At 36.4% G+C, this 12718-nt stretch overlaps 1 protein-coding gene across 1 annotated transcript in view; it reads right to left on the bottom strand.

Annotated features, from left to right (window-relative positions):
• nme7 (NME/NM23 family member 7) overlaps positions 1 to 12718 on the bottom strand; it is a 42029-nt gene that overhangs the window by 10185 nt on the left and 19126 nt on the right. The window contains exon 10 of the mRNA XM_016447799.1: positions 12203 to 12304. Within this exon, the coding sequence (XP_016303285.1) occupies positions 12203 to 12304 (102 nt within the window). The remainder of the gene's footprint in view (positions 1 to 12202; positions 12305 to 12718) is intronic.

Raw genomic sequence — 12718 nt, forward strand, 5'->3', positions numbered from 1 at the left:
CAGATTTGTTTATAGGTTTAAAGGGGGCCCGACCAAAAAAGTTTGAGAACCACTGATTTAGAGGCACGTATTTCCAATGAGCCTATGTTGAAATGCAGCTTTGGCACCCAGAAATAAATACATTAAAATTTCAAATGGCTATTTTAAATGTTTTAGTGTATCATATACTGTACTTTTGATTAAAAAAAATGCAGCCTTGGTGACCATAATAAAAAAATATTTCCCTCCAAAAACAGAACTGTAGTGTAAATTAGATTGTAAATGTAAGATTTTTAGTGTAGTCATTTAGCTGAATCTGAAGCTGGTCACAAGGTCAGAATCTTTTAGTTTACAGTGTACATCAATGCTGCCTCTTACCTGTAAAAATAGCCATGTTTATTAAATGAGGTTGCAGTATCTCCTTCACAGAAGGCTCTCAACTTCACAGCTATTAAAATAGTCAATGTGCTAATCTGCTTTGTGTCTATGTTAATTAACGAGCAACAGATTCCTTTCATTTAAGAGGTCATTTTGTAATCCCAACCATGCCAAGATGGGCCTTCCTAGACCAATCACCAACAGTTCAAACATTTCCAACCAAGACCTATCTCTACACAGTCATTAAACACACAAACCATAACACCACATGGTTTAAAATACCAAATAGCATAAAAATAGATTTGGTTTCAAGTTTCAGTTTAAGCGAAAAACTGATGGTAACTTTAGCCCAAATGAGTGATGTAGGACCTTGAGAATTAATGATGTCACAATTGTGCTTTCACCAAAGTGCCCTCGAACAAAACACTTCACCACAGGTGGTGGCAAGGGAATTGTCCGCGTAATTAGCATACTTGAAGTCTTTTGAATAAGAAGCTTCAGGTAAATGGCAAGGAACAAAGTCACCATTTGTTTAAAGGTGCAGTCGCATTTACCATTCATCTGCTATTTTTTTACGGGTGAAATCCAGGCATTTCAATAGGAAGTCATGTGACTGGGAATTTCACGTGAGGGCGAAAGGTGTCCCCATGCAGATTTTACAATTGGTCTCTCAAATTTGCTGCACTGACCAATAGAAAGCTGCTTGGTTTGAAAGTGACTTTTGTGTCAATGAACCTTTTTGCCCCTCAAAATTTTGCCAAAGTGAGCACACTGAAAGGCATGACAACAAAGGCTACAGTGCTAAGCTAGAGTGAATGTCAGACAAAAAGTTGACATATAAACTATTTTTTTTGCCAATGATGACATTTTCAACAGGCAAAATGATCAACAACAAACCAAAACAGGCTTTCCTAATGTTAGGAAATACAGGGAATAGCTGTGAGCTAATTTGGTGGGCAGACTGTGCGAGGCAGTTCCAGTTCAGTCCCAGTCACATGGCTCACTCACTCCCTGTTCCTGGTGCCGCTCTGATGTAAGAGGGCCTTAATTAAGCAGCAATCGATGCTGTGGGACGACACTGGAGCCTCCTAGGAGAGCACCGCCATGGAAACTACAGGTCTCCACGGCCCTGCCTTTATGGCCACATGCTTACAGCACTGACACATGCTAGCCCTCAGCACTAACTGACATCACAATTAAACCCTGACTGATTGAATAACTTAGTTTGCGGATCAACAATTTGGTTTACAACAGGAAATGCACATGGGCTGATGCTGTTAGAGAGCTATTTATTCTCCCATGGGTACAAATGAGTCACTTGGTCAATATGGTATTTATGAAACAAAATATCAAGCATGAAATTGTTAAAATTACAATTTCAATTCCAATTAAAATATACATTAAGATAGGAAGACATTTGTAAAAATTGGGAAGAACTTATTATATATATTCTTTGGCAAGGTCAGATATTAATGGATATTTTATGAAAAATCAAATTTCTCTTGATCTTTTGAAATTAAATTCAATGCACCACGTACAGAGACATTGTAAGGTGATTAAAATGGGATAAATCATAATACTCAAAACCTTACAGTTAAAAGAGCCAATTTGATTTTTCATAGAGGTATGACCTATTTATTTACTCTTGAATGAACATTAGCTGGACCAGCCTAAGAAATAATGCTTTTTTTTTACATGGTTTGAACACAATTTAGGATAAAAGCAAGGGACTTTGACTATGTAAAAACACTACCGTCCAAAAGTTTGGAACGGTATTTTTTTTTATTCAGCTAAGACACATTAAATTGATCAAAGTACAAATAAAGACATTTATGATGTCACAAAAGAATAACATGGATCAATATTTCCACAAAAATATTAAGCAGCACAACTATTTTCAACATTGATAATACAAAATGTTTTTTGAGCACCGAAGGATCATGCAACACTGAAGACTAGTAATAACTGGTGAAAATTCAGCTTTGCCTTCACAGGAATAAACTACATTTTAAAATATATCAAAATAGAAAACATTTGTTTTACATTGTAATAATATTTACAATTTATATATTTTATATTTGAATTGTGATTAAATAAATGCAGCCTGGGTGAGCATGAGAGAGAAAAAAATCTTACAATCCCCAAACTATTAAACGTTAGTAAAAAACAACTGAACTTACTAGAAACACTATGGCCTTTCTGAACAGCATTTTGCCTGAATATTAGAGATGCATCTACAGCACATTCGGTCATTTGTACTTGAGTGACTCATACCTTGTCAAATACCCTAATCCAGGAAAAACCTCATTGTTACTAATTGCCTGCCTTTGCTCTATATTTGCAGGTTATAACGTGTTGGCCTGTTTCTCTCTGTAGCAGGCAACACAGGCCTTGACTGACACAGAGACATACTAGAACAAGCACACTAGATTACTAACAGCCTATAAAACTCAGCTCAGGGCACTCAAAAAAATTTTTTTTTCACAAACTTGATCTTACACTGTAGTGCTGTATTAAAGACATAATTCTGCCTCATAAACCACTGTTTACTTCTGATATGATTGGAACACGTGGATACACAAAATGCTCTAGGAGCACATGCTCTCGTCTAAAGTAGGCAAACACAGTGTCCAAACATCTAATCCTTTATCTTATCACCATTGTGTTTGTGACAAATCGGGCACAGTTACATTCCCACTGTATAGGTTTACCATGTTACAAGTAAGTTACCTTCGTTTCCAAGTGGAGGTTCTGTTACGGTATTTTGGCACCTGGAGCTGAAAGCCAGTCAGTCATTGACAGGCATTCAGTTGAACTTTGTCAGCTGATACGATCTGTCAGCACAATACATTATTCATGAACTCCAACACCATATGAGACTTAAGCACAACTAAGAGAACAGGACCTTGGTGCGTTCTCACACAGAAAACAAATGGCAAATTTCTTCTGACCAACCTTGGACAAAAGTCAGCTTATCAAGTTCAAACAGACACATACAGAATGTAAATGAATGCAGAAAGGCAGACAATAACAGCAGGTATTTACACAGGAACCAGTGAATTAATTCTTTTGCGAGGTTGGATACAAAATGTTTTTTGAGCACCGAAGGATCACGCAACACTGAAGACTAGTAATAACTGGTGAAAATTCAGCTTTGCCTTCACAGGAATAAACTACATTTTAAAATATATCAAAATAGAAAACATTTGTTTTACATTGTAATAATATTTACAATTTATATATTTTATATTTGAATTGTGATTAAATAAATGCAGCCTGGGTGAGCATGAGAGAGAAAAAAATCTTACAATCCCCAAACTATTAAACGTTAGTAAAAAACAACTGAACTTACTAGAAACACTATGGCCTTTCTGAACAGCATTTTGCCTGAATATTAGAGATGCATCTACAGCACATTCGGTCATTTGTACTTGAGTGACTCATACCTTGTCAAATACCCTAATCCAGGAAAAACCTCATTGTTACTAATTGCCTGCCTTTGCTCTATATTTGCAGGTTATAACGTGTTGGCCTGTTTCTCTCTGTAGCAGGCAACACAGGCCTTGACTGACACAGAGACATACTAGAACAAGCACACTAGATTACTAACAGCCTATAAAACTCAGCTCAGGGCACTCAAAAAAATTTTTTTTTCACAAACTTGATCTTACACTGTAGTGCTGTATTAAAGACATAATTCTGCCTCATAAACCACTGTTTACTTCTGATATGATTGGAACACGTGGATACACAAAATGCTCTAGGAGCACATGCTCTCGTCTAAAGTAGGCAAACACAGTGTCCAAACATCTAATCCTTTATCTTATCACCATTGTGTTTGTGACAAATCGGGCACAGTTACATTCCCACTGTATAGGTTTACCATGTTACAAGTAAGTTACCTTCGTTTCCAAGTGGAGGTTCTGTTACGGTATTTTGGCACCTGGAGCTGAAAGCCAGTCAGTCATTGACAGGCATTCAGTTGAACTTTGTCAGCTGATACGATCTGTCAGCACAATACATTATTCATGAACTCCAACACCATATGAGACTTAAGCACAACTAAGAGAACAGGACCTTGGTGCGTTCTCACACAGAAAACAAATGGCAAATTTCTTCTGACCAACCTTGGACAAAAGTCAGCTTATCAAGTTCAAACAGACACATACAGAATGTAAATGAATGCAGAAAGGCAGACAATAACAGCAGGTATTTACACAGGAACCAGTGAATTAATTCTTTTGCGAGGTTGGTCTGATCTAATAAAACAGCAGAATACAATTTCACACATTTAGAAACAACTCTGTAACTTGTTCAAGGAAGTTTTGTCTAGAAAGACACTTTTTCCTTGTGTACACAGACACTTGAGTCAGAGAATCAGGTTACACTGAACAATCATAACAAGCAAGAATAAGAAAGGTAAAAGTCTCAACACTTGACTTGAGTGGAAATCGTAAAGCCAACAGGATCCACCATTATGAATTTTTCACTACTGTCACACATATCTCCTTGCTCTTCTTCAGTTCTATCGACATGATAAAGTGATCGTTACCATTGGAGAGAAGCACAGTGTTCCACAACTGATATCATTCCAGTGAAAACCAGCAATACTACATTAAAAATAGAGAAGACAGTGTTCAGAAAATACATGCCCTCAAAACCAGATGTGTCAATGAAAATGACCGAAACTAGGGGGCAAGGTCTGATTTATGGCTAGTGTAAAATCCCATAGTGTGCACTGAGGGAAAGGATGATGCCTTACTATAATTGTCTGATTTATCCAAATGATTTGTAGCATACGGACTACTTATTAGGGCTGCACCAATATAACAATTATGGCCGATAACTGACCATTAACATTAAAATAATAATAGCTTTATGTTGACAATAAATAAATGGTCAATAATAAAATTCTACACTATTTTATCTAAATACATTAAATATTAACCACAATGTTTTTTCCCCCCGGTCATTTTAAAATGCATATTAAGTTGATTTATACAGCCCAAAAACAAAATGTACAAATTCATTTTGAGATTTGCCAAACATTACATTTGTTGTCAAATTATTACTGTTTTTCAAAACCAACTTTAAAGCTACAGGATAAGCAACGTTTTTCATAAACATTTTTGTTATACTGGTTGAAAATCTCTTCATATTCTGATAGATAATAGCTAATTAAATGATAGGGTGGCCTACCTGCCTGTCTACCTATATACTTGCATACCTCCACACAACCAAAAGGGTGTTTTTCTGTATTTCACTGCAGAAGTGCAAGCCAAAACTTTCTGTGTATTTGGCAAAAAGACTTGCCAAAATTTGATGGAATGGAGTTTCAATCGAGCCAATGAACTTGCAGTTTCTTCTTGACAGTTAGGCTAAACTACAAGTTAAACAAATTCCTAATATGTTGGGTAATTTATTGAAAGTAGCTTACTTTTACCTGTTGAGACATGCCTTTATAGATCCTTAAGAGCTGTGTTTGTGATGTTTGAATTGGGAGTGAAGCGCGAACATTTGTTCGAAAATATTCTTTTTTTTTTGTAATTCTGCTATGGTGACACAAAGAATTGGGAAATTAACAATTACATATCCAATATTGATGCCAATAATTTTAAATATCTCTAATATCGGTCAAAAACCGATATGGTACCGATATGCTGTACATTCCATTCCTACTATTTATTGTAGTTTTCAATGTGTTTTCATTTTGTTTTTGTTGAACAAAGTAATATACATTTATAATATTGCCCATTAAACAGTTATTGGCCATAACATTAAAATAATTATCGGTTGTGGTCATAGTTTCATTATTAGTGCATCCACATTTTTATTTATTTATTTATTCATTTTTTAAAAAGCACAAAACAACAATGTCCTCCTTGCAGGGACTGGTGCTACACTAGGACACAAAGAGGCTCAAAATGTGATAAATTCTGCCAAATGAAGCATGTATCTTCAGGTATGAAGTTAATTTTCAGTGTTGGTGGCATAATGACAGACACATGTTCCTACCTCTGTTTCTTGTTTTCCACCATATGGACCATATGGATTTTGATGGACCGTGCTGTGCTGTGCTATTGCTACCCAATACAGTTTTTAAATCAAAAATAGACTTTACAACTATTCTCATGGATCTTCCCATTTCATTATTTGGTAAGACATGGGGCAACTTTTTGAGCAATTTTGCTGGGCAACTTTTTTGAGTAATGTTGCTTGGGCACTTTCCCATTGAGAATGGGTAACAAATTTCTATCTGGATAATTTAGATCGGTTGTGGGCCCTGTGTCTCACCTGGTTGCCCGTTGAAGTTGCCTAGCAACATTGCTCAAAAAGTTGCCCCATGTATCATCAGCCTAAAGCCCCGAGCGACTTTTTCGCTGAATGTCGCTAGACTCTGTGCTGTGAAGACGCTTGTGGGCGTTCCTACTGTCGCTCTAATGTTATTGGTAGACTGCACGTTTGGACATATCTTTAGAAAATGCAATCACAAACTATATATATTGCCGGTAAAACTAAGATATCATTCTAATATGACTAGGAATTAGACTAAAAAAAAAAAAAAAAGTACCATTCTGCTGTTGAAGAGTGTTGTTATATAAACTACAGCAGTGCTCGTGCATTAAATCATTAACCAGTGCTAAACTGCTCACTGCATCATATAATTAACAACTCGAACCATCAATGTATGAATCAAACTCACTTAGACAGCCAACAGTTTATTTTCTACACATTTTTTTATATATCCATGTCTGTGGTTACAGTAAAATCATATAAAACAGTGAAATTGCTCAGGAAATCTGTCCCGTCTTGCCTGTACTCGAGACAGTGACGTGTGAGCGCCACTGACAGATTCTTCACTCCTATTGGTTGTCGCTCGTGAAATTCGCTGTTCATTTGCATAAAGTTATAAATTTCTTAACTTTTGTCGCTTGACTCGCATTGCTTGACACGCCCACATTCTGTCGCCAATGGTCACTGTCGCTCGTGTCGCCAGCTCTCCATTGAAAATGAATGGGAGCATGATGCTTTGTCGCTGTGTTGCTGGCAGTGTGAACGGGGCTTAAGGCTTTACATGACACTAAAGTGTGTGCAAAAGAGTGGTTAGTGAAGCATGCTGAATCTAGACTGACTAACCACATCATCAAATGACCTCTCCCACCAAAATCTATCATACACATCTCCCAACTTTGAAGAAGATGTCATAAAAAGCTGACCTGCACTCAAAAAACTTCATGATGCTCTGTCAAGGTCTCACAAAACTTTACACATTCCAACCCGAATTAATGTAATCTTTGTGTTTGTACAGGATTTTGAAACTTTCGGCTGAAATGAAAGAAAAACACGCCTGCCTTCAGACTCAAACAGCGATGAAGAGTATTATCCTCTCTTTATGAACTACAACTAATCCTTCACAAACAATGCTGAACATATTTCTCCCTTTCTTTTGTTCACACAATCCTGGAGTCTCAAAGTGTTAATGGTTTACCCTAATATCCGGCTTACAAATCGATTTTGACTTTTTGTATTTTGGTTTGGCCTTTAATGCAATCCTGCAATATTATCTTAAGTACTGTTAAACTAAGCTAATACATTTTTTTCACTAGGCTTATTACAGGCTGAAAGCATGAATGCAAACATGCCACTGTAGTCTAGGTGACAACAACAAACAAAACTGCATGCAACTTTTTCTTAAAAAAAAGATTAGTTAGGTGTGTCGACACAGATGCATGCAATCATAACAAGATTTCTTCCATTACAATCAATAGAGCTGTCTACCCTGGGAACTGTGATGATGTACTTTCAGTTGACAAACTCTCTATATCTACTCTGGCTACTTTATTTTGTATGCAGCTCGAGTCATAGCATGATGACACCTCCCGCCATTTCCTGTCCTCTTTCTGATACCAGTGTTGTTAAAGCTAAAAATAAAATGATTAAATGAAATTAAACAAACATTTAAAATAATTTTCTTTAATTGAAATAAGGCTGAAATAAATACAAATTCTAGATGATAAACTTTAAAAATGTAAACAAAATAAAAAAAAAAGTTGCCTTGACAAATAAAATAAGTTGAAGTACTACAAAAAACTCAAATAAAAATAGATTAAAGACATACCCTGTTAAGAGCTGTGCTACAGTTTAAGATAAATGACTGAATTCAGTTTAAACACTACTACGAAGTTTTTATAAGTTTATAAATGGATGTAAAAGGCAGCTCAGCACACGTGTTTAGTGTGATTTGGTGAATGGAAAGGAATGGGTGGAAACCCCCCATTTATACACAGCAACAATCAAAAAGTGTTTACGGTACAATAGATAGACCAGGTTATCTCACCAAAACACACATAATAACTGTTTTATGCATCATACTGGCAGTGTTTATAAACCACAGACATGCAGCCACAGATCCAGCACAAAAGGAGGTGGGAAAGCAGGAGAACTTGTCAAAATAAAGAGCATGGGTTAAAAGAACTCGTGAGATTATAAGACAATAAGTGCTGCTGTTGTGACCAGACAATGCTGATATACAGCCTTGCAGAGTGTTTAAAAACCAACCACACACTCTCACGCTCTCTCTCTCTCTCTTTACTTCTGTGCCATGTGAATGTGTGCGTGTATGTGTGTGAGAGAGAGAGTGTGGGGAGGTCCCAGGGCGGGGTTGTCAATTGAGAAGTGTGAAGCTCTTTCCGGAACCCATGATTGAGCAATCCAGTTTGACCTTGTAAAGGTCACAACACTGCAGCCATGTTTTGCATATCAAAGCCATTTGTGTCAAAGAACACAAATATCTAGCGGGTGAGAATCAGCTTGTGTAAGGCATAAACTGTGAAAAATGTAGTCAATAGAAACATTTCACGTCGTATCACCCATATGTCCATCTCTTGATTTATAAAGCGTTAACAGCATGACAGTTTGCTACTGAAGGTCCAATCTGATCTCAGAAGAAAACGTAACTATTTTACAAGGTGGCGAATTTGTATGAAATGTGTAAGATTTGTTCAAAAACATGCAATTTTTTGAAAAAGTGTAAACTCCTAAACTTAAGTGGGAAGTAAGCAGACTGTACGCAAATGTACAAATAATGTCATACTAATTCAGACGAATTAGCCACAAATTTGCCAAAGAGAATTGCCATGAGAGTGTGTTGGGAGTTCTGAGTGGATGATTTGCCCTACTGAAACCACTAAAAAAAGAAAAAGCATCCATATATTATCCACTGGATTTTCTTCTATTACCATGGTCTGTCTGAATACTCAGTTCTTACTGGTTGGAAGGTGTGTGTTAAAAAAACATTTAATGCACAATTCCAATCAGTTTAATCACTGTTCCAATGAATGCAATGCCTTTTGATAAGTGTTATATTTTACAAAGAATCAGCAATTTGTTATATTAAAGACCTTTTTTAAATGTAAAGTAGGCAACACCAAAGCTCCAAAAGTATAAAAAATGTATTTAAAAAAAAAAACTGTCGCATAGCGTGACGTTTCGAGCATGTAGGCTCTTCATCAGACGTCTGATGAAGAGCCTGCGTGCTCGAAACGTCACACACTCTATGCGACAGTTCATTTAAAAAAAATAAATAATTTGGGATACTTTTGGAGCTTCGGTGTTGCCGACTTTACATTTAAAAAAAGGTCTTTTCCACTTGTTTCTTAGTTGAGCACCCAGTTGAGATCGATGTGTGTGCTTTTGCCTGCTCTTTATATTAAAGACCTTGCCTTCAGCTCATGTCAAAGACATTAACCATGATTTGCTTTCCATTACTAATCAGAAGCAGGAATTCTCATTTGATTGGACAAAATTTTTGAAATAACCCCTTTATTCTGGAGCAATTTATTCTGGAAGACAAATAGTTATTATTAATTATATATTTTATTATAAAATGTCATATGTAATATGTACTATGTATTATTATTTTTTTGTTTATTTTAATAATAATAATAATATTTAATAATAATAATAATAATAATTTATTTTAATAATAATAATAATACTTTATACAATTGTATATATGCTAAAAATAATTGTATTACATTTTAAAATCAATAAGTACATATACAGAACCTAAAAGCTAACAAGACTAAAAGTCACAATACTCCTATTTTATTTCATTGGGTCCTTGACCAGATGACTAAACTCTAGAGCCCTTAGCCCACGTTTTTACCATCACAGGAAACCAACTGGACCATGAGCAAGCACCACAATGAAAATGACAAAGTCCACATTATTATCAAACCTTTTAGTACCGTGCGTAAGGCCGATAAACCCCAACCCAAGGACTCCAAGAAGCAAGGATTGTAATTCTTATCTAATGGTACATCATGACTGGTACCTGCAATTTACAAGCTATCTCTGGCAGTAGTAGAAATCGGTTGGCAGAATGGTGGCCACCTAGAGCGGATACAGTTGTCATGCAACATGAGTGGGCAGACTAATCTTTCGTACAAGACGAAACCTTCATGGTGGTGTACATTTCGACTGGCTGATGCAGACACAAAGCAGGTTTTTTAACCAGGGAGTACAGATGATATGCCTTCAAAGTGCTACAGATTACATTATACATAAAGTAAAAGAGATCACTGAGTCCAAGAGACTGAAGGACCATTAAGTCTCTGTTATAACTTTCATAAAACCTTGAGGTGATAATGAGGTTACATGTTCATATACATACAGTATATAAAAAGAGAACTGAAACTATTTATGCAATGATTGTGGGGATAAACACATAATTTAAGCTTTTTGGGGGGAAACCTCAAGGAAATAAATACACATTATAACAAGACTGAACCATCTTGTTACTCACAGGGTCTGCGGGTCCACAGAACTCCCGAAAGGTTCTGGGTGCGTCGGTAGCATGGATCTCCAGGGCCATGCAAGGTCCGGAACAAAGTTCATCCACCATATTCTGCAACACAAGCAGTCAAGAGTTAACGATTTCCCTCGGTCTACCTGCGGTGATTTTTTTGTTTATTTTAATAATAATATTTAATAATAATAATAATAATAATTTATTTTAATAATAATAATAATACTTTATACAATTGTATATATGCTAAAAATAATTGTATTACATTTTAAAATCAATAAGTACATATACAGAACCTAAAAGCTAACAAGACTAAAAGTCACAATACTCCTATTTTATTTCATTGGGTCCTTGACCAGATGACTAAACTCTAGAGCCCTTAGCCCACGTTTTTACCATCACAGGAAACCAACTGGACCATGAGCAAGCACCACAATGAAAATGACAAAGTCCACATTATTATCAAACCTTTTAGTACCGTGCGTAAGGCCGATAAACCCCAACCCAAGGACTCCAAGAAGCAAGGATTGTAATTCTTATCTAATGGTACATCATGACTGGTACCTGCAATTTACAAGCTATCTCTGGCAGTAGTAGAAATCGGTTGGCAGAATGGTGGCCACCTAGAGCGGATACAGTTGTCATGCAACATGAGTGGGCAGACTAATCTTTCGTACAAGACGAAACCTTCATGGTGGTGTACATTTCGACTGGCTGATGCAGACACAAAGCAGGTTTTTTAACCAGGGAGTACAGATGATATGCCTTCAAAGTGCTACAGATTACATTATACATAAAGTAAAAGAGATCACTGAGTCCAAGAGACTGAAGGACCATTAAGTCTCTGTTATAACTTTCATAAAACCTTGAGGTGATAATGAGGTTACATGTTCATATACATACAGTATATAAAAAGAGAACTGAAACTATTTATGCAATGATTGTGGGGATAAACACATAATTTAAGCTTTTTGGGGGGAAACCTCAAGGAAATAAATACACATTATAACAAGACTGAACCATCTTGTTACTCACAGGGTCTGCGGGTCCACAGAACTCCCGAAAGGTTCTGGGTGCGTCGGTAGCATGGATCTCCAGGGCCATGCAAGGTCCGGAACAAAGTTCATCCACCATATTCTGCAACACAAGCAGTCAAGAGTTAACGACTCCCCTCGGTCTACCTGCCTGTACCAATGAAAGAGCTTATTATCTGAACAGACCTTGGGAAGACATTGGAGCAGCTGGAGGACTCAAGTTACCAGTGTGAAGGATGTCAAAGCAAACAATTGTTGCTATTGTTCTTGGAACAGGTAATCTGCAACAAGACTAGTTCTCATTCTGTTAATCTGGTTTGATGAGATGGCCTGATTTTAGCGTGTATAACTTTGTGGGGGTGAATGTGAAGTGTCCATCATGCACAGATCACTAAACAGCCCATGAGCCACTTTCACATATAGTTACGGTGTCCACAATGGCAACTTTTTAATTTTAGATTTCAAAAATAATAAGCAGTTTTAGATACTTTTTTTTTTTTTTTTTTTTTTTAAAATG

The sequence above is a fragment of the Sinocyclocheilus anshuiensis genome, unplaced genomic scaffold, assembly GCF_001515605.1.
Source record: "Sinocyclocheilus anshuiensis isolate Anshui unplaced genomic scaffold, SAMN03320099.WGS_v1.1 scaffold311, whole genome shotgun sequence".
Lineage (NCBI taxonomy): Eukaryota > Metazoa > Chordata > Actinopteri > Cypriniformes > Cyprinidae > Sinocyclocheilus > Sinocyclocheilus anshuiensis.